The 24,113-nt window shown below is 34.9% G+C and overlaps 1 protein-coding gene and 1 pseudogene across 1 annotated transcript; both read left to right on the top strand.

Moving 5' to 3' along the window:
• The first annotated feature begins 12,007 nt into the window (after positions 1–12,007).
• On the top strand, positions 12,008–12,937 carry LOC101427532 (olfactory receptor 5K1-like). The gene has a single exon (XM_004452821.2). It carries the CDS (start codon positions 12,008–12,010, stop codon positions 12,935–12,937), a length of 930 nt encoding a protein of 309 aa, XP_004452878.2.
• A 1,446-nt stretch (positions 12,938–14,383) lies between these two features.
• Positions 14,384–16,320, top strand: LOC105745592 (olfactory receptor 5AC1-like; annotated as a pseudogene).
• Positions 16,321–24,113: the final 7,793 nt, after the last annotated feature.

Below are 24,113 nucleotides of genomic sequence, written 5' to 3'. Positions count from 1 at the left end.
GCAACTCCTGTGATGACCTCCCAACTCATTTTGAAATATTTTAGCCATATAAACTCTTTTCTTTACTATTTCCTCCTTTTATTAAAAGTCTTTTTCTGGTTGCATCACCAGCCGGTGCTTGGTAGTAATCTCTTGGTGCCATGGAGGCTTATCCCCAGGAGTCATGTCCCATGCTGGGGGGAAGGTAATGCATTTATATGCTGAGTTTGGCTTATAGGGTGGCCATATTTAGACAACATGGAAGCTCTCAATGAGTTAATCTTGGTGGCTACCTTGGGTCCTTAGGGGAAGGGGAGGGAAGAATATAGTAGATGGAACTTGGGGCAGTTCTGGGGCAATGGAATAGTGTTAAAAGATCTTACAGTGATGGATACAGACCATGTTAAAGTTCATCAAAATCTATAAAAGTGTATTGTCCGAAATGAAAATCAGATGTAAAGCATTGACTATGGTTAGTATTAATGACTCAATATTTGTACTTCATATGTAACAAATTTACCATCCATGTGTAATATATTATTAATAGGTGAAAGAGGAAAAGGAAGAGGATATTGGGTACACAGGATCACCTTTATTCTGTATATATGACTTTTCTGTAACCTAAATCTTCTTTGAATACAAAATGAAAAAAAAATAGAACATTGGAGGAATAAACTGAGGAAAATGTCACTGCACACAGAGAACAACAGATTTTACAGTGATGAAAGACAATGTCAAAATTTTTAAAAATTATATTTAAAATTTTTTTATTTCAAAATTAAAATTTTTTTTCATATTTTACTCATTATTTCTAAAACTATCAGCATTTTACTTGTTCTTATTGATGTATTTAGTTATTTTATTGTCTTCACTTTTAAAGAAGTTTTGAATAACAGAAGGGTTACATCTGTGGTGTGGGAGAATCACTGGTGCAGTGTCAGAGATGGGGGATGCAGGGGAAAAGGTTCATCTAGGGCCTATCTATAAGGCATATGACTGTGTTCAAGTGTTAATGGGGAATTGTCACAGTGGAGGGAGTTTCACACAAGAACCAAAAGAATAATGAATTCCCATCCTGGGGAGCTCTGCCACATACTCTAAAGGGACAGCAAGAATCCTCTGAGTACAGGGGCAGTGACTAGTGAAGAAGGATGGACCGTTGATGGACCCTTAATAGTCATTACTGTACTTATGAACCTGTACTTTTGAAATTGAAACTTGGCTTAGTATTTTAGGTTACCTAACCGTTACCTCCTGAGAGCCTCCTTGTTGCTCAAATGTGGCCTCTCTTTAAGCCAAACTCAGCATTTAAATGCATTACCTTCCCCTCAGCATGGAACATGACTCCTGAGGATGAGGTTCCCTGGCACCAAGAGATTATTGCCAAACACCAACTAGTGCAACTGGAAAAAACCTTAACCAAGTGGGGGAAACGGTGAAGACAAATGAGTTTATATGGCTAAGAGATTCAAAGTGAGTCAGGAGATCATTTCCAAGGTTATGCTTAGGCACATCTCAGCATGATTTCATTGACTTTGAATAAATATTGCCTTACATAGCAGGCTCTTGAGGGCTTTGGAGACATCTGGACACTATAGGCAGGGCAGACAGGTCAGGAGTTTGGTGCCCTGACAGTCAGCCCTACTTTGGAATTTCTGCACCCCAGTGTACAGAGTTGGACTCAGTTGTGGGTCCCCTATACATGGCTCATCTGTCCCTTCTATTTGAACTTATAGTTAGTACTAGACGTCATAGGTGTATGTCAAAGAGACCTAAATCTTTGGGCTGTCCATGTACCAGTTGGGCCCTGAGTCTCAACAGATTAGCAACACCTACTCTCCAGTTCATTGGACTCATGGGCTCATCCAAGACAACTAACAAGGAGATGATGATGGACAATGACCATCTCGAAGAACAGAGAGAGTCTGCAACTGCAAGCAAGATAGTCCCATCCATCTGCCCCATGGGGTCTAAGCCCCCTCTCAATTAGAGGTGGCCTGGTTATCCCCATCCCAGAATCTTCAGGTTTGGGGAATGAATGATGGACTAAAGTAGACTTACTGTTATTCTACTATAGACTTATTGTGAATCAATGGAAGAACTTTTGTTATTGATGTGGAGGCAGTGTCCACTGGAGGTTCTGAGGGGAGGAGAGGGAAAATGGTTGCAATTTGGAGGCATTTTTGGGGCTTGGGAATTGTCTGTATGACATTGCTGTGACAGATACATACCATTATATATCTTGTAATAACTTATGAAGGTGTGTGGGAGAGAGTGTAAACTATAGTATAAACTGTAATCCATGCTTAGTGGCAATGCTCCAAAATGTGTTCATCAATTGTAACAAATGTACCACACTAATGAGTGATGTTGTTGGTGTGAGGAAGTGGGCTAGAGAGTGGAGCATATGGGAATCCCTTGAATTTTTTATTTAACATTTATATAATCTAAATAACTTTTAAAAAATAATTAAAAAATTATATTAAGAAAAGAAAATTGGAAAGGAATACAGCTGGACAATTTAATTATTTTAGAGGAGAAAAAATAAAAGTAATACATAGGACTGTATAATGCAGTGAATCCTGTTGTAAAATATGGACTGCAGTTAATAGTACAATTGTAAAAATGTTCATTAATAAATTATAACAAATGTTCCATATCAATGTAAGATGTTAATAATAGGGTGGTATAGGGAAAATACATTCAAATGTAAATTATGGCATATAACTAATAGTACACTTATAATATTTTGTATAAATTATAACAAAGGCATTGAATTTAGTGTTAATAATGTGTGTGTATATTGGGTAAATGGGAATGCTGTGTATTTTACATGATTTTTCTGTAAACCTACAACTTCTCTGATGAAAAAATATAATCTAATTAAGTATAAGGATAAAAATTTCTGCATACTTGAAATGAGAGAAGAATAAGGGGGATATACCACATCACTAGGAAAAAGAAGATAAATTCAGGCTATAAGACATCTTGGCCAAGTCTTTTTAACAAGTCTGTAACATTAGTATGAATATTCTAGATAAGCATGGCCAACATGGGAGTCATATGTTGCAGATAGACAAAATACAAGATGGATTTATCAATTGTAATAGATCCAGTCAAGAGAACTATTTAAATTGAAGGAAAATATATTTTCATTTTATTAACTCACTAATATATTGAGTTTTATTTCTTAAAGTAGCTAGTGCAACTACAACTTATACCTCTATATAATGAAATAGTAAAACTGTATATGGGTTAATATTTTCTGTTTTATGATGAAGGGTGAGAGATTACCAAGCATAAGAATTTTTGTCTGTAGCTAATGTGTAATGGGAAACAATCTCCAAATTTTAAGTAGATGTGGGGATGGGTTGGGAAAAGTGGAATGGGGGAATTGACAGAACTAGTTTTAGATTTTATAAGACTAGTGTGGAGGCAGTGTGGAAAATGAATTGGAAGAGAGTAATTGGAAGTGGATTCACGTGTATTAGAAATTATTATTTTTGCAGTCCATGCAAGTGATGAATGTAAATAAAACTTGGTTTTGCTTATGGAGATGGGATGATGTGGATGGATACCAGGTGTTTTAGGAGATATAATTTAGGTCTTGGCAATGGATAATCCATGCGGCTTAAGGCCCATTTCCTTTTTTTTTTTTTTTTTAAGATTTATTTATTTTTTAATTTATTTCTCTCCCCTCTCCCCACTCCAGTTGTCTGTTCTCTGTGTCTATTTGCTGTGTCTTCTTTGTCTGCTTCTGTTGTTGTCAGCGGCATGGGAGTATGTGTTCTTTTTGTTCTGTCTTCTTCTTGTGTCAGCTCTCCATGTGTGCGGCACCATTCCCAGGCAGGCTGCACTTTCTTTTGCGCTGGGCGGCTCTCCTTATGGGGAGCATTCCTTGCGCGTGGGGCTCCCCTATGAGGGGGACACCCTTGTGAGGCACGGCACTCTTTGTGCGCATCAGCACTGTGCATGGGCCAGCTCCATATGGGTCAAGGAGGCCCTGGGTTTGAACCGCAGCCTTCCCATGTGGTAGATGGACGCCCTAACCACTGGACCAAGTCTGCTTCCCTTGAGGCCCATTTCTGTTTCAAGGATGTTTCCCTGGTTTATGGCTTAAATAACTGAATGCTTAGTAGTGTAATTTACTGAGGTAAGACAAACACATTTGCAAAGTGATTTCTTTGCTATAATACAAGAGCTAGCCTGACAAAAGGAAAGGATAGAAATCTGGTTAAGTATATTAATAAGAGCGAAAAATTGTAATAGCAGATTCTTAAAAATCTGAGACCAGGTTTTTGTGGTCTCAGCCATCCATTTATTTATAGGTTTGATTTCTGTCATCACTATTTTATTTACTTTGTCTCTGGGTCCTGTTCCTATAAACTAGTTGTTCATTCTGTAATAAATTCTTAAATTCTTATCATTTAGACAAAAATATTTTTATTTCTCAACATGCTTTAGTTTTAATGAATATCACTGTCTAATGTTTCTCATTTCAGTAGTGATTATTCAGCACTGCATTGTTAAAGGTACAATGGATTATTACATTTTTACTGGTAATTGGACTTAAAGATCACAGCAAATAGTTTACCATAATACTGACAAAATTATAAAATATATTGCATTGTATCCAAAAGAAAGATATTGGGATATGAGCAAAAATGATTAAAACTGTATTATACTTGTGTATCTAACTTTAGTCGTTTATCAAATATCTTTTGCCTATTCCAAAAAAAAAAAACAAACAGGAAATCACTTTTAATGGTGAAGCTAAATACCACTGAAAATATTTAAAATAATATGCTATCCAATCCCCCAAAAAATCTGAAATTAAGAATATTTTTTCAATTAATTTCTATTTTTCATTATAATTTCAATTGCCACCTACTAAGTACAATAAAAACTTTGTTATTCTTGTGTCTCTCCTCTTCTCTTCATCACTATGAACAAGATGATGACTTTCCTTTGATATATCTCTTTTTATTATATATATATAATTGCATAAATATTATGATAACATATATTGTTTTTTTTTATTACAGAAACTTTTGGGGACACTGCTTATCTCTCTTCTCTCCTTTATTTTTCTTCTCATTCACTGCCTAAAAATAAGTTATTAACAGTCGGGAATTTATTATTCAATACTATCTTCATGTTCACATAGTCTAATGCAAATGTTTATGAATGTGTGTTTTTTATATGCCAGCTCCTGAATGGCACGGGTAGGAGTGGCAGCAGGACAAAGAATGGACTCTGCACATAATCAGTCATGAGCTTTATTCATTGGGAATTACAAACTAGAGAGAATCTCTTTGCTGGTGGTGATACAGGAATTAAAAAGATAGCTCCACAAGACATCTGAAAATGAGGGCCAATATATAGGGTCTCAGAACAAAGATATTTCGTAACAGTTTCTGCAAGGGTCACATGAAGAACATGAATGGGGTCTGATGATGATATTGTAGGAAGGAAGTAAACAGCCTGGAGAAAATTACTGTCTTAGGATACCATCTGTACGTTGTTTCGTTGTTTCCGTGGAAGGAGCTTTGTTACTTTTTTTTGAGCCTTTATTTTTATTATTTTTTTTTGAAGATACATAAATCATAAAAAATGTTACATTAAAAAATACAGGAGGTTTCCACATACCCCCACCCCATTCCCACTTCTTCCACATCAACAACCTCTTTCATCATTGTGGCATATTTATTGCATTTTAACTTATGTCTTGGGGCATGCAGGTGGCTGTGTGCTACAGGCTGAGCTGCCCTTAGGGGAAGCCAGGGCCCAGGTACTCACTGGATCCCCAGAGTGTTTTACAAGATAAGAACTTTATGACTCTACAACCTGTGTTTTCAGCTGTGATAATATCACATACATTTCTCTACATCTTGTTTTTCTGACTTTACTAACCCTCATGGAAATTTCCCCAAGTCAAGTGATTACCTATAACTCATTTTTTTGTGATTGCTGTAATATTGACTACTATGATTAAACCAGGATTTGTTCAACCATTCCAGTCCAGGCTACTTTGCAAGGATAAGAAGTAAATTTTAAAATCTTCTCATTAGAGAGGACACACGACAAGGGAGATACAATTTTTTCCTGCTCAATATTATTATTCCCATGATCTTTTATGTCAGTGTTCTTTACTTACATTCATTGCAGTGTTCATCCTGCATGGAAATAATGGGGGCAAACAAGACTCTGATGACTGATTGTGTTCTTACAGGACTTACAGATTGCCCTGAGCTGAATGTCACCATGTTCCCAGTGTTCTTGGTGATCTACCTCATCACCATGGTGGGGAACCTTGGGCTGATTGCTCTTATCTGGAAGGACCCCCATCTTCACACCCCATGGACTTTTCCAGAGGCAGCTTAGCCCTTGCAGATACTTATTCTTCATTCTCTGTGATCCCAGGTTGCTTATGAATTTTTAAAATCTAATAATCATATGATAACCCTGGTAGAATGCATCATCAGATTTAATTTTTTTTCTTCCAGGGCTAACACAGAACATTGCTTCCTAGTAGTGGTGGCCTATGACTGCTACATAACCATATGCAACCCCTTGACATAATTTGTCATTAATGAATTGCATATTAAAACAACATTATGATATCACTGTGAGCCAATCTGGATAGCTAAGACACAAAAAACCATTTGGTGACAGCACCAAATGATGGTAAGGATATGGAGCAAAAGAAACTCTCATTCATTATTTGTGGGAATTCAATTGATAAAACCAATTTGAGTGAGAGTTTGGCAGTTTCTTATAAAGCTGTGCACAGTCTTGTCATTCAATCTGACCATCATGCTCTTTGGTATTTATCCACAGCTTTGAAAACCTAGGTCTCTAGAAAAACCTGTACACCAATGCTTATAGCAGTTTTATTCATAATTGCCAAGAATTGGAAGCCACCAAGATGTCTTTCAATAAGAGAATGGAAAAGCAAATGTGGTACATCCATGCAATGGGGAATTAACCAGCAATAAGGGAAGGACTTATCAAACCATGAAACTACATGAAAGAACTTTACTCAGTGAAAGAAGCCAGTCAGGAAAGGCAATATACTGTATGGTTCCATCTATTTAATATTCTTGAAAATGAAAAACTATAGAGACATTAAAAAGATCAGTGGTTACCACAGGTTCAGGGGGAGAGAAGGAGGAATGAATAGATGAACCACAGGGCATTTTTAGGTCAGTGAAATTATTCTGTAAAATAAGGTAACGGAGGAATTGTCAAATCCATTGAACAGTAGTGCAACATAAAGAGAGAATCCTAAAATAAAATATGCATTAATAATAATGCATTAAAATTAATTCAATTGTAACAAATGTACCATACTAAAGCAAGATATTAGCAAGAGGGAAAACTGTTTGCAGCATCTTTGTGTGTGTGTATATTTGTTGGGGGGTGATAAATTGGAACTCTGCAAAATTTTCCTGTAAAACCGAAACTGCTCTGAAAAATAAAGTCTATTAATAAAAAACTCAGAGCATGGTTGTTAAATTTGTTTATAAATGGGCATTTGCCTTGCTCTCTATATCTCAAAGGATACATCTGACTAATCCAATTTAATGTGTCTGTAATGTTTATGGGATTAGGTCTCTCAGGCTATGCTGTGATGTCAGTGCCAAGGAAACCCCTTTAGAATTACATTAAATATTTGAAGCATTCTCAACAAATAACATAAAAAATATAATGATCTGTTGGTGCAGAGTCTCTTAAATAGTATAAAAGATGGAGTTTCTCTTCTGGTCTTATTGGAAGATTAATATTAGACATTCAATCACTTCTATAGAAGACTTATAATAGAACCCAGGTGAGAAAGTATTTAAAGCTTACATTTACTGGAAATATTAACCTTCAGAAACATTTACTTCCCTAAGTAATTTATTTTTATTCCTATTTTTATTTTTCAGTCTTTTACGTTCCTGAAAGTCCTTCTTTTAACCTAAAGCCTTTGATGTATGTGCTAGGCAAATGCCTATAATTTATTTATAACTTTTCTGAATTCAAGAGAAGAATACATTTTCCCCAAAATAAATAGGTAAAAGTACATTTTGTAGTAATAACTGAGTACCTTAGTAACATTTTAATAGTTATTTGAATAATTTGATTTGCCATATAATTTACAACTTATCAGAGGAAAGGGGTTATTCATCTGTACAGTGGAATAATGTGTAAATTTTTGTGGGGAATGAGTGGTTGGGCATCTGTTTCCCATGTATGTTGTTTCTGGTTCAATCCCAGGTACCTCTGAAAAAAATAAAGTCAAGTCGGTATAAGATATAAAAAGCATTTTCATGTTGAACTTTGAGTCCAGTGGCTAATGAGGACCCAATAGCAGGTAAATCAGCTGCTACATTTCCAAACTGTATTGGATATTTAGAATCCTTTGGATTTAAGAAATGTTAATCAGGAAAAAATACATGCAATTCCATTCTTGGGAGCAGTTTTAGTTCAGAGGTTGAGTGCTTGCTTCCCATGTTTGTTGTCCAAGGTTCAATCCCTGGTACCTCCTAAAAAAATTGTGTTGGGCATTCTCTATGTACTAACAAATTAGAGAAGGAAGCGTTACAATTTTAATCCATTCTTTTAAAACTTCTGATGTAATTTTAGAGGATTTCCAGTTTCCTTTTTTAATTTTTAGATTAATAAACTCTACATGTAAAGCTTATTTATGTCTGATAGATTATACTCACCTAAGAAAACTGCAGGTAATCTCATGTTATGCAACTTCAAGCTGTCAAGTTTAAGACATTTAGTTAAAAAATCAAGTTTTATAGATTTCAAATATTCATTATTTATACTTCAAGTTGATGATGGTAAGGCATTTAAAGAAAAAAACCACTCAAATTATACCTACATAGGTTCAAATAGTCATTTTTATAATGTTTCTTAGTATTAGATCCAAATAATCTGAGACAAAGCAATGCATTCAGGAAGCCAAATGGGAAGAGATCTTCTTATACTTCTCCGAAATGCTTTGTTTTCATTATTGGAATTATGGTCAAAGAATATTAAGCCAACTAAATCTGGAAATTGTCTAAAAGGCTTAATTGATCTTCTAAGAAAGTATATAGCACAGTGGACATTCAATAAATATCAGGTCACTGAGTAAATGATTTTTGAATTAATTAAAATAAACAAATGTAGATTGAAATAAAACATTCGCCAATAGGTTTAGAAATTTTTGAACACAAATTTATAGTAATAATGAAAGTTTAAGAAAATGTACTAAAATTTTAATAAATTTGTGTTTCATAGAATCGTACAATACTGAGGAAACATCTGATATTCAAACAGTAAAGCTTGACCCCTAAGAAATATTGCTTTATATAGAGGCGAGTGGCCTTAAAAATACTTTACCAGAAAACTTGAATATATTTATGAATGCTTTAAAGTGAGTGCATGATTATCAGCAAATTATTATTACTTACAACTGAAAAAATCATTATCATGGGACTTGAGCAATTACTTTCTCAAACAACCATGTGACATTATATATTAAAGAATTATAAAGTAAAGACAACCTGTGGATCCCTAATTATTACTGTGGGTCATCAAATTATTAAACACAGTAAAACTAAGAACATGTCATTTTATTTTTGAATACAAATTTTATTCTCTAATTATAAAAGTAATGGTTATTGCTGAAAATTTGAAATAGAGGCTAGAATAAGGAAGAAAAGCAGTAGCCTATAATTCCATTACGGAGAGTAAATTAGTATTTTTTTTTTAAAGATGTATTTATTTATTTCTCTCTCCTTCTCCCCTCCCCCCAGTTTCTGTTCTCTGTGTTTATTTGCTGCGTGTTCTTTGTCCGCTTCTGTTGTCAGCGGCACGGGGATCTGTGTTTCTTTTTTTGTTGTTGTGTCATCATGTTGTGTCAGCTCTCCGTGTGTGCGGTGCCATTCTTGGGCAGGCTGAACTTTCTTTCACGCTGGGCAGCTCTCCTTATGGGGTGCACTCCTTGCGTGTGGTGATCCCCTTCGCGGGGACACCCCTGCGTGGCAGGGCACTCCTTGTGCGCATCAGCACTGCACAGGGGCCAGCTCCGCACGGGTCAAGGAGGCCCGGGGTTTGAACCACGGACGTCCCATGTGGTAGACGGATGCCCTACCCACTGGACCAAGTCCGCTTCCCAGAAAACTAGTATTAACATTTGATGTATTTCCATGCTCTCTTTTACATTCATATCCAAGTATTTATTGGAAAAGTAAAGTTATTCTATATATAAAACTTTACATTGTTTTTGCATTTAAGGAATTATTCTGATTATTTTAAAATTACATTAAATACGTTAGTAAAACCATTTTTCCTGATTGTACAATATATCATCACAGAGTTAATTTATTTACATTTGCTTAATAATTTTGACTAAATGCTTTCCCGTTAGGTTTTTAGAGTAATTCACTATTTAAATAACATGACAATAAACATCAGTATATGTAAATCTTTGAGGATCTAATTGTTTCTTTCACATAGGCTCATAGTTACTGGGTCAAAAAGTATGAACATTTAAGATTTTCCTTATTCTATTAACAGATTATTTTCCAAAGACTGACTAATTTATACTTCTGTCGAAAACACATGAAGCCTCTATTTCCTCATATTCTAGACAATATTATTATTATATTATTATATCACTATATTGTTATTACTTTAAAAAATAATCTTGCTATTTTGATAGGCAAATAAATATACCTCATATCTCTTTTAAATGATGTTTCTATTATTAGCAACTAAGGTAAATATTTTTAATGTTAGAATTGTATTTATTTTGAGATTTTTCACTTCCTATCCTTTATTATTTTCTAATGATTATGGCTACTGATTTTAAAAACTCTTTGTAGAATAAAACTCAAGAAATGTTATCATATCTAATGTAAATAATTTCCCAGTTCATTTGACATTTGATTTTTCTCCTGATATTTTTGACATATAATTAAGTGAATTATCAATTTTTATTTCTAAAGACTTCTGTAAATTTTTTGATAGCATTTTTTTCCTAAATTTCTTTATGTACATACACATATGTATAATTTTATATTGCAGCATAAATGGTATTATAAGTGCCCTGGTGAGTTTTAATGTAGGCTTTGATTTAGCTTTCTTCTTTTTCCCTGCTTCTGCCCACATCAATTTCCCTCCCTACCCCAAAGGGGTGTAAATAGCCTTGCAAATTGCCCCTCATTTTCTCCAAAACATTTTATTTTTAAGTGTGTATTCCACTAAATTGCTAAGAATATGCAATGAAAATAGTCTTTAAACAACATTGTTAATCAGTACATATAAGGTCATTGAAATTGTTTGAGAACACTGAAAGCAATTTGCTCACTCTTAAATTATCATTCGTTTTTTCCCAACCAACATGGAGAAATGTTTTTGCCCTGAATACTGTCTTAAGAATTAGAAAGCCATTTTTTTTTTTTTTTAAAGATTTATTTATTCATTTAATTTCCCCCCTCCCCTGGTTGTCTGCTCTTGGTGTCCACCTGCTGCGTCTTGTTGCTTCGTCCGCTTCCGCCGCCGTCAGCGACACGGGAAGTGTGGGCGGCGCCATTCCTCGGCAGGCTGCTCCTTCCTTTCACGCTGGGCGGCTCTCCTCACGGGCGCACTCCTTGCGCGTGGGGCTCCCCCACGCGGGGGACACCCCTGCGCGGCACGGCACTCCTTGCGCGCATCAGCACTACGCATGGCCAGCTCCACACGGGTCAAGGAGGCCCGGGGCCCGAACCGCGGACCTCCCATATGGCAGACGGACGCCCCAACCACCGGGCCAAAGTCCGTTTCCCTAGAAAGCCATTGTTGTGCATCCAAAATTACGTTTTCTTCAAAATGTGATGAAAAATGTTAATTCGAGAGCCAAAAGTTAATAGCTGCAATGGAAGGGTTATAGATGAGGCTTTTTTTCCCCTTCAGGACCAAAAAGAGCTCAGGAGTTGAATTGGTCATATCATAAACTAGCACCTTATTTCTCCACATTGTTTTTTTCTCAACAGAGAACTCAGGAATGGCTGAAGAAAATCATACCATAAAAAATGAGTTTATCCTCACAGGGTTCACAGATTACCCAGAGCTGAAGACTTTTCTGTTTGTGATGTTCTTTGCCATCTATCTGATTACTATGGTGGGAAATCTTGGCCTGCTGATAATGATTTCCAAAGAGCGTCGTCTTCACACACCAATGTACCTCTTTTTGGGCAGCTTGGCTCTTGTGGATTCTTGTTGTGCCTGTGTCATTACTCCTAAAATGTTAGAAAATTTCTTTTCTGAGAACAGAATGGTTTCTCTCTATGAATGCATGGCACAATTTTATTTTCTTTGCACTGTAGAAACTGCAGACTGCTTTCTCTTGGCAGCAATGGCCTATGATCGTTATGTGGCGATATGCAGCCCGTTGCAGTACCACACCAGGATGTCGAAGAAGCTCTGCATTCACATGGCCGTGGGGGCCTTCATAGCTGGAAACCTGCATTGCATGATTCACGTAGGGCTTCTATTTAGATTAACATTCTGTGGATCTAATCACATCAAACACTTTTATTGTGATATTCTTCCTTTATACAGACTCTCCTGTGTTGACCCTTATGTCAATGAGCTGGTACAATTTGTCTTTTCAGGCTCAATTCAAGTCTTCACTATAGGAAGTGTCTTAATATCTTATCTCTACATTCTTTCCACTATTTTCAAAATGAAATCCAAAGAGGGAAGAGTCAAAGCCTTTTCTACCTGTGCGTCTCACTTGGTGTCTGTGTCACTATTCTATGGATCACTTTTCTTCATGTATATTCGTCCAAATTTGCTTGAAGAGGGGGATAAAGATATACCAGCTGCTATTTTGTTTACAATAGTAGTTCCCTTACTAAATCCATTTATTTATAGCCTTAGAAATAAGGAAGTAATAAGTGTCTTGAGAAAAATTCTGAAGATAAAATCTTAAGAAAATTATGAAAAACAACATCCATTATATACTAATGACTTAAATTCAGCAAAAACTTCCAAATGAAATGACACAGGGAAAATGTACAAATTGTATATAAAGTATTAAAGTATATCATAATTTACTTGTTAAGCATCAATTTATAATGGGAAATAAAATCTTAGTTCAAAATAACAAAAATTTAAAAAATAATTAAATTTTGAATTCCTTCAAGAAATATTTTAGTACATTGTCAATCTCATTGATTATGTCAGGATAAAGGATTATCAACACCCAAATTCACAGTACAACTAGCAGTTGAAAACAAATAAATGAGAATTCTATTAATCGCTTATAACTATACACTTTAATATCTTATAACATGAGCAATTCAGTTAAGCTAAAAGGGCTTTAAGCCATGCAGTTTAAATTAATGCTGTAAAGGCAATAATAGGATTTCATTGTTCTTGTTTCTTTTCTCCAGTAGTAACATTTTGGAGACTATTCTTTCAGAAATTCCCTATAAACATGAAGGAGATCATAACATATATGTTACTTTTCTCATGGAACTCTTATTTTGATTTATCCCTCTTCCCCTCTTCTTCATGTCTCTCATTACTACCATTACAGAAAATAATGTTTATTCTTCACAGTTTTCTTCACATAAAAGAGATTTAAAAATGAATTGTTTTTTTTTAATTTAAAGATTTATTTACTTATTTATTTATTCCCCCTCGCCCCCGCCCCACACCCTGGTTGTCTGTTCTCTGTATCTATTTGCTGCATATTCTTTGTCCGCTTCTGTTGTCGGCAGTGGCACGGGAATCTGCGTTTCTTTTGATTGCATCATCTCGTTGTGTCAGCTCTCCGTGTGGGCGGCGCCATTCTTAGGCTGCACTTTCTTCCATGCTGGATGGCTCTCCTTACGGGGTGCACTCCTTTGCGCGTAGGGGAGCCCCACGCGGGGCACACCCCAGTGTGGCAGGGCACTCCTTTTGAGCATCAGTACTGTGCATGGGCCAGCTGCACACGCGTCAAGGAGGGCCGGGGTTTGAACCGCAGACCTCCCATGTGGTAGATAAACGCCCTAACCACTGGGCCAAGTCCGCCGCCCATTGTTGGTTTAAAGATATTGCTACTTGCACTTCTATGTATCTTACTGTTCTCAATCATTATGCATTGTGAAAATTCCCAGTTCAAATGATATAGTTCTTATTTTCATGGCTGAATTATATTCTATGTTATGAGTGTACTATGATTTATTCAACCATTCACAGTGATGTATCTGGTTTTGCCACTTTCAACTATGATGCATTGGATATATTTGCATATTTTTGTGTAATGGTGCTATTATTTCTAGATTATATATAAAAGTGATATTGGTAGTTCAAAGGCTATATGTATTTTTTAAAGTAATGGGATAGTATACTATTACTTTTTACATAAGCTATTGCAATTCACATTTCCATGAGTAATACAGCAAACATTTACAGTAACATTTACTCATTTCAGCCAGCAGCGGGTATTTTTATTCACTTTAACTTCTGCTACTCTAATACATGAATAAGAAGGTGTGCCCATCATCTTTGGCATATAGAAAATTGTGAATCTTTTAATATGTTTTTTGGTCATTTTGATTTATCACTCTGAAAACATGCCTATTGATATCCTTTACTAATTTTTCTTTTAAATTTTTACCTTTTTCTCAACTCTTTTAAATATTTCATATAATAGATATTAACCTATACCTTTTATGCACGTGGTAAAATATATTCATCAACCTATTATATGTTCTTTGACTTTGTTTAGATACTCTTGCTATGCATTTAAATTATATAGTAACTTTTTCTAATATTGGTTTCCTTTTCTTGCAATCTTATTGTTTTCTAAAGACCATTTAAAATATCTATGGTTTGAGGAAGAGGATGAATTTTACTTTGAGACTGATGGCCAACAGTAGCAGCACAATTCATTAAATCAATCACCCTTGCCTTACTGAATTGAAATATCATGTTTATCTTGTGCTACACTCCCATATATACTATAATTTATTTCTGAACACTCTTTTCTTTTGCACTGATCCCCTTGTCTATGCTTATGCCAGTATCTTAATATTTTGTTTACTATGGCTTTATTTTGTAGTTCAGTGCCAATTAAGGCACTCTTCATTATTCTTGTTATTTGTAATAAAATCTTGGTCTTCTCAAATTTTTTCTTTCATATGAATTTTAAGAGAGGTATGAACTTCTACAAAATCAAATCATTAGATTAAAAAATACAATTTGTTTTAAATTTACATGTCCATGTAAATTAGCATTTGAAAACTTATTGTAATAAATTTGCATATATAAAACAGAACAAATAAAGTTAGAAGTGCAAAACTATTTATTAAATGAGATGAGCATCTTAGGAATATGTTACTCACAAAAATATCTCTTTTTAATTATTCTTTTGTGACTGTGTTCCTTGCTGCTTACACATTGTCCAGAACAGCATGTCTCCTTGTTCCTGGGTTTTTTAGTAATCTACCTCATCACCGTTGTGGGGAAACTTGATCTGAATGCTCTCATATGGAGGGAAATCCCTCTTCATATCTCCATGGAGTTACTTGTAGATAGTTTGGCCTTTACAGATGTATGTACTTCAATATCTGTGACTACCAAAATGCTTATTAATTTTTTGTCATTCAACCATCTGAAATCCCTCTTTGGGTAGATGGCCTAATTTTATTTTATTGGTTCTAGTGCAACTACAGAATGTTTCCTTCTAGTAGTGATGGCCTATGGTGGCTATGCAGTCATATTTAACGCTTTGCTGTATCCAGTGTGATGTCCAATAACCTCTTAACTCAGTTTATAGGTATTTCATATGTTACTGGGTTTATGCATTCATGATTTATGTGGGTTTGTTATTTAGATTAACATCTTGCAGGTCTAATATAACACATTATTTCTACTGTGAAATTTTGCAACTGTTCAAAATATCTTGCAATGATCCCATAGTTAATACACTCCTGATTTTAATTTTTTCAGCCTTTATACAAGTCTTCACTTTTATAATCACACAATTTCAGGATGGCAAGTCCTCTTTGCCATCCTGAAAAAGGAGTATGAAAAGTGCAGAAGCAAAGTCTTTTCTACGTGCAGTGTTCATCTGCTCTCTGTCTCTTTGTTCTATGGCACTCTCTTAATGTATGTGCGTCCTAGGTCTGGCCCAGCTGAAGATCATGACAAAATGCATTTTTACTTTACATGATAATAATTCCCCTGCTAAATCTTTTTATTTATAGCCTGTGGAACAAAGAGCTTATATGTGCCTTGAGAAGAATAATTAAGAAATATTTTGTTGGACAATGGTGGCAATTTTCAAATTGTTTCTTCTTTACCTTTGCTGAAAAAGCTTAAATTCTGACGATTAGCAATGGCTCCACATTTTCACAGCATTCCCAGAGCAAAGTGTGAAGGATCAAACTTTTCATAATGTTTACTTGGATGTGGGTCCACATGAAACTTCATGTGTACTTTCATGTACATGCCATGAAAGTTTCAGAACATCACCCAAAGTAACTTATTTTAAAACATGTGTTTCTCTTTTTTATGTGAGCATTTAGCTTTTGCTTATTAGCTATTTCCCAGGAACTTCCAAAGGTACAGGTATTACATAGTTGACAGTTTTACCTAGAAATACTTTTGAGACCAGAGTGAGTCACTAGCTCCTGAGTGAGCCCCACCTACTGTTTCTGACCTGCATGTTAAGAAGACTTTGTGATTCTCTGCCTTACACATTAATTCCAAAAGATTCATAAAGATAAAACCCTGCTTCTTGGAAAATTACATTCCTGAGAGCAAATGTATTGTTTAGTGACAAAAGACAGGAAAAAGTGAAAAGTCCTAAAAAAATATTTATGATTCAGGAAGAAAAAAAGAGCTTCAATATTAATCACAGCTCATATTTACAAACTCCACATGCTATTGTATGAGAAATACTGGATATAGCATTGTATTTAATAATTTATATATTTAGGTAGGTCTGAGTATATATTTGCATGTAACAGAGGGCATTTTCAGAGATGGACCAGCTTACTTTTGCTAACAGCTTTAGTAGAAACTAGTACCAGGCAGAAGGCAGGGAACCTAGATAGGTGACAAGAGACTGGTTTGATGAGGGGTGAGAAATTGTGTCAATAATGTGATAGCCAGATCCTGAGCCTCAACAGACTCCAGCACCTACAATCTGATTTATTGGACTTACCACACTCAGCTAAGATGGAGGTGAAGAAGGACAACCACCACACCATGGAGCCTAGAGTGATTACAACTGAAAATGGGAGGATTGCATCCAGCATCCAGGTGGAATCTGAGCCTCCTCTTGACATAAAGGTGCAATGGACACAACCAATCCAGTGTCCACATAGAAGAGGTGGCATTGGATTGGGAAAAGTGGACATAATGGACAAAGGGTATGGGGAAAGGCAGGAAGAGATGAGAGGTGGAGGCGTCTTCGGGACATGGAGCTGCCCTGGATGGTGCTTCAGAGGTAATCACCGGACATTGTAAATCCTCACAGGGCCTACATGATGGAATAGAGGAGAGTATGGGCCATGATGTGAACCAATGTATATGAGGTGCAGAGGTGCCCAAAGATGTACTTACCAAATCCAATGGATGTGTCATGATGATGGGAACGAGTGTTGTTGAGGGGGGGAGAGGGGGGGTGGGGGGGTGGGGTTGAATGGGACCTCACATATATATTTTTAATGTAATATTAGTACAAAGTCAATAAAAAATAAAAAAATTAAAAAAAAAAAAAAAGAAATTGTGTCAATAAATCCTCAAACACTAATTTACTTCCAATTCTGAGATAGATCACCATACATATATGAATATGAATATATATAATAATATATTTTAGAATTATTATATAGGCATAGATGATTCAAGTCCTCTTTCAGTAAAACTCAGGTATACTTCAGCAATTTGGTTTTTACAACATATCCACTCAGGAAAAATAACTTTACAAAGCAAGAAATACTTTTAAGATGTTCAATATTGACAATATGCCTATTGTTCTAGTATTTTTGAAACATTGTAGCTTTTGTTAAGTACCTAGTTTTAACAAATATACTATAAGTACTTATCCAAAGATTTAATCAAATGATATATATCTTTTATCATTTACATTTCTTTATCCTATAAATAGTATAAGAATACTTGGTTTACATGCATCTCAAGATTTATTCCCAAAAGTCTACACTATTACAATTTCTTTTAAAAATATCCCACACAATTAAATTTATTCTCCTTAAAAGCAATCTGTACTTACAGGTGATTTTCAATAATTTCACAGTCTTTGTGTTTAATGTTGCAACACTGTAAACTAAAATTTAGTTTTCTTTACCATTTTAATTTTTTTGGTAAAATTTTTTTCCTATAATTTACTATTGGTCTTTTGAAATGCTTATTTTTGTAAATGTAAATAATTTATTTCTTCATGTACATGACCGAACATTTTATTTGGAGTGCCTGTAAAAACAATTATGTGCTATTATTTTCACATTCTTTTACTGTCATTATAATTGCACATGGAAAACATGATTTTATTGGGATATTTAAATAAAAGCCTAGGTATCATATTATTTTACCTTAGAAGGAAAGAGTTAACAGTGGAACCATAGTCTTTTCTTAAGGAGTCCCTGAGGAATTGACACTTTGACAATTTTGCTATTTCAAGTCAATAAATGGATCAATTTGGGATGAATTAGCTTCTTTCTTGGGTTTGTATGGAGTAACTGCTAATCCACAACGTTCCTAAAAATATTGTACTAGTTGTCAAGATTGTTAATTGTATGACCTGTATTTTACAGAATAGTACTGTTCAAAAAGTTACCAGGAGTTAAACTCCCCCTCATATTCTAGATGACAAATAAAGTATTTAAGTGGAGAGACTCATCTAGACCTTATACCTTCATCTGCACTTATATCAGTTTGTATTCATTGATTTGAATACTTTGGAAGTTTTATCTGTATTCAAGCCCTTTATCTAGATGATAAGTGCATTGAGCCTCCAAGAGTAGCAAAATGGATTAGTAAATAAAGGAAAGAAAAGAAAAAACCTAGAAACAATGCTTGATTGTGACTAATAGCATTAGCAAAATGAAACTTTATCAGAGGAACTTAAATATTTTAAATAGATTAATTCAGGAGAAATAAAACACACATGCAAAATAGAAGATGAGTCATGAAAGTGTTTTGCTGGGAACCTAGGCAGATGAATTTACCTGGGCAACCAGAAATTAGTATACTTACTGTCCAAGAGGTGGGAGGACAAGACCAGTTGACCACAGAAATATGAGGTTAAATAATCAAATAATTAGGACACCTTTCCCAGAAATAATGCCTGAAATGTGGTGAGTTTTTGTTAGCCTGGAAATTCAGACTGAATGATCAAGGGATTAATATGATAATGTATCTGAATGGAGGGATTGTTTGTAAAACTCATACATACTTTGAACTTTGATATACTCTAAATAATAATTCACCCCTTTTGCAGGAGTTAATGCAGCGGCTTGAATATTGTGAGAATTTTTCTCTCAGAGTAAGACAAATAAGAATTAAGCAATGTATTGATATATATGACAAACCAAGAATGGCTAAGCAGTCCAGTTAAAATACAGGGCCTTCCTTAATACAAAAATTTGGGGAACAATTTGGGCAGAGATCACACTCCATAGAAAGCATAGGATAAATTATTGTCTTTACAGATGAGAAAGAGGGCTAATTACATATTGATTTATTGTATTGGATTATTGTATTTGTTTATTGTTTGGTTAGAGACTTATAATCTATAGCCCTGCAGTACTTTTGAAACTATATCATTCCAAGTTACAAATAATTTCAAAGGTGTTTGCTACGCAGTTGCATAAAGTTTCTGGCAAACGTCAACACCACCATACAATGGCATCCACTGGAATTCGGACTCACACATTAATGTGACAATAAAGAAGGGTCTTTTTGAAAGAAATTTGGGCCTGTTAAAGGACCTTTTGAAGATGTTATTTTTTGTTAAGGTGTGGCAAACTGAGAGATTTTTGGCCTTAATCCTATTACTAGAGGCTTTATGAAAAGAAAGAAATGTGGAGGAGCAGAAGATGGAAGTCAGTGGAACCAGAAGAGAAAAGAGAGGGTGTTGCCATGTGCATTGCCATGTGAGAGAAAAGCCAAGGACCCAAGAATCGCTGGCAACCTGATCAAGAATACTACAATCATCTAGTAGAAAAGATGCCTTGATTTTGGATTTCTCCTAGCCTCCAAACTGTGATCCAATATGTTACTATGTTTTATATCATCGATGCATTTTGTGATATTTGTTATAACAACTGGAAAACTAAGAAAAGCTATAAAAACTTTCAGACCCTCTAAATTTTTTTCTGACACATATCTAAATGGTCTACTTTAATTCTTAATCTGAAATCCCATATGTCAGTCATAATCATTCAATAATTTATAGCTTGGAAATATGCACTTTGCTGTAGCTTATGTGGTAACTTGTGCTAAGAAGCTTAACAACGTATTGCTTTGTATCTCTCACCACCCACAAAATAGAGGTTTGATTAAGAACTGGAATGGGCAATTTAACACCTGACAAAAACAGGCTGTGATAAGGATATGAAGGGCTGATACCCTGACTGGATGAATGTTGTCTTTCATACCAATATGGAGGGTAGTAAAGTAGGGACACCTTTGTAAAGATTTCTGGGATACAGCTATAGGATTGAGGTAATGAGGGATGATGTAATTGTGCAAGTTTTCAAAAGAATTGGGATTGGGATTGCTCTTGGATGTCTTAGCAAAGAGAGACATTGCTTCTCAGGGCACTATCTCAATTCATCTTTATTTGACAATGCATATTCCTTTCCTAAGGTAATAATGGGCTGGGTGGTGACTTCCCTTTAGGTGGCTAAACTAGTGCTGACTCAAGGTGCTGCCATGCTGTATAGTAGCAGAGATTTTTCTATCAACCTTGATTTTGTTAAAAGTACTCTTTTCTGAGAATGGACAAAAGAGGAATGTCTAGTATGACTATTATTGCTACATGTAATGTGAGAGAGGAATGATGCCTGAACCAGAATTTTTTAATTTGGAAAGTTGAGTCTGGGTTAAGACAGGTAACAACAATTAGCCAAAAAAGGGGAAATTGTGGCATACGGAAAGAAAGCATACACACAAGTAAGAATACCAACACTATTCCCCTGGGAGAGCAATACTTTTAGCTATTTCTCTCAGATGTAGCATCAAATCATGGCCAATGACAGGAAATACCTCCAGATATTTTTGATGGGTTCCTTGTTTTGTGTTCACACTCTAGAGAACTGGACTAAGGTCAAACTACAAGATATATCTGATGGCTTTATTTGGATGATTTAGCAATAGGACAATCATCAGCATCCTTCTGCTGACCCATCAGAATTATAGTAAGCTAGAATTCTCATTTGGGTAGTTCTGTTGAATATGTTTATCATATCAATTCTTTGGTGGCTTTGAGAGAAACACAACATTTAAACCTATGTGGATATATTGTGAGTGGTTACCAACAGCTGAGACACTGTGGCTCTATGTCCTGACACCATTCTGTTAAAGCAACCACCTGGGAATGAGGTGAGGCACATTGCACACCTGCTCATTATGCACATCTTGCTCTTCAGCTACACTAGATGTAAATGTAGAAGGGACACTACACACACTGGCATTCATGGAATCAGACTGGAACCCAAGAGGGTAAATATTGCCATGATATAGAGACTATATAGTATTAATGATTAACCCCTAGAACTTTGAAAAAGAATGAGTATGGGAAGTATCTGGCATATTAAAACTAAACTGCACGTAGGAATTTAATTTACTCAACTCAGTATCTCCTGGGACACAATACCTTTGATTACATACAATTACTTGAACTGTAGCCACACCACAAGTTTAGCATTTTAAGCCACACTATTCCCTCATATGATAATACTCAGCTGGGGGCCTTGGAAACTAGATTTGGAGCATTAAGTCAAGAAAAGATGGGTTTGTTGGAGATTTGACACAGTGATAAGAAAGACATAGTTGGCTCTGATAGAAATACTAGATGGTGTGATCTTCCACAAGTTGGCTGCACTTTGGCAGAGTGACTAGCATTCTCATGAAATAATATGTGAATTGACTCTACATATAACAAAGCAGATGGAGCATCAAGATCACCAACAAATAGGAACTGGCAAGCATCAATAAAAAGAACCTATGGACATAATGCTGGAAGTGGAATCTGATGCACTTAAAGAGCAGTGGATGTGTGTGCTGATGGTTCAAGCTAGACAGTTACTTTGGGAAACCTTTTGGCCTGCCTAAACTATGAAAGATATCACTGCTATGTCATGACATGCATGTTATACATGTGGAATATCTGAGTATTTAAAACTGTGCTTGAGGGTCATGAAACATTGCCTACCCTGTTGCTGTACATCTTGTGTTGTTTTATATCACATTCTGTATTCTTTCGCAAAACTAAGTAAACATGGTACAAAATGAAGACTATTGTGTCTTATAAGTCTGATTTTCAAACCAAAACCCATGACCGCATGCTGTTAAGTATAATTGTGAAGGCATTACGGGTAGACAGAAGTTTCTTAAATCACTAATTATACAAGAAAAAATTGGCAGATTGAGATACATTAAAACCAAGAATTTTTGTATGTCAACAATACCACTGAGCATTAAAAACCAATAATATAGTGAAAGAAAATATTTGAAATTTGTATATTCAACAAAGCTATTTAGAAAATAAGAAAAATTCAAACATTTAATGGAAAAATGGACTAAAGAATGCATAGGTTCCTTGAAAAGTAAAATATCTAAATGATTAATAAACATATGGGCAGTTGCTCAACTTCATTAGTCATAGGGGTAATGAAAATTAGAACTACACCCATCATAATGGCTAAGAAGAACAGGACAAACAATACCAACTCTTGGCAAAATGTGAAAAACTGCTCATGAGCAATATATACTAAAGATGAAAATAAGTACAATCTATGATCCAACAATATAACTCCTAGAGGAATATGTAAATATGTAACTGAAAGATATGTATAATTTGTTTTATACTATAAATATAATTGTTGTTATTATATTTTGGGGTTCTATAAATACATGTATGTATATATATATATTATATATATCATCTTTAAGTTAAACTGTCTCCTTTCTCAGTATATAATGTCCATTCTTATTCTTCATACTTTTTTTGACTTAAAGTCTGATATTAGTATAACTATCTCAGTACTCTTTTGGTTAATACTTGCATGGACTATTTTTTTTCTGTACTTTCACATGTGTCTTTGAATTTAAACATCTCTTGTAGACAGCATATAGATGGGTCATGCTTTTTATCCATTCTGATAATCTCTGCCTTTTGGCTGGAAAGTTTAGTCCATTTAGATTTAAACTCACTGGTGATAATGCAGGACTTTCTTCTGCTTTTGCTACTTAGTCTTTGTAAGTCTTACATCTCTTTTGTTCCTCAATTCTTCTATTAATGCCTATTTTCAAATTCGTTTCATTTTTTGTATTGCACCATATTGATCAATAGGGAAATACAAGTCTTTTCTCGCTTCTATCTGGATGTATTTTTCATTTATATTCCTTGTGGTTACCGTAGAGTTGTAAATTTAACACCCTAAATATTTAACAATCATATTTGACTTGATACCAACTTTTCTACAATTACATAAACATACTATTCATATACCCCTCCATCTTCCCAACACTTTTTGTATGAGTTAGACATTATATCATATGTATCTTGTATGCCCCAAAACATTAATTTATCATTTCTTTTTATGCATTTGCATTTTAGTACCTCTTCAAAGTAAGTAGAGTTACATAATAAAGAATACAACTGTATTAATTACATTTATAATTACCCAAATGATTATGTTCACAGGAAGTATTTATTTCTTCATGTTGCTTTGAACCATTGTCTATTGCCCTTCCCTTTTTTTACATCCTCGACTACCCCTTTCAGCCACAATTATATTTATGAATCAGCAGTTAGTTGTACTCACTATGATATTACAATTAACTCTATTCATTTCCATATTTTAAAAATAAACCTTATTAAAAATTCTACATACATTAAGCATCAGCTCTTATTCCCAATA

The sequence above is a fragment of the Dasypus novemcinctus genome, chromosome 4, assembly GCF_030445035.2.
Source record: "Dasypus novemcinctus isolate mDasNov1 chromosome 4, mDasNov1.1.hap2, whole genome shotgun sequence".
Lineage (NCBI taxonomy): Eukaryota > Metazoa > Chordata > Mammalia > Cingulata > Dasypodidae > Dasypus > Dasypus novemcinctus.
The sequence above is the reverse complement of the archived record's forward strand: the minus strand, read 5'-3'. Positions and strand labels throughout refer to the sequence as shown.

Excerpts from the sequence above, each read along its gene's own strand:
- LOC101427532 (XM_004452821.2), top strand. The coding sequence starts at position 12,008 with ATGGCTGAAGAAAATCATACCATAAAAAATGAGTTTATCCTCACAGGG.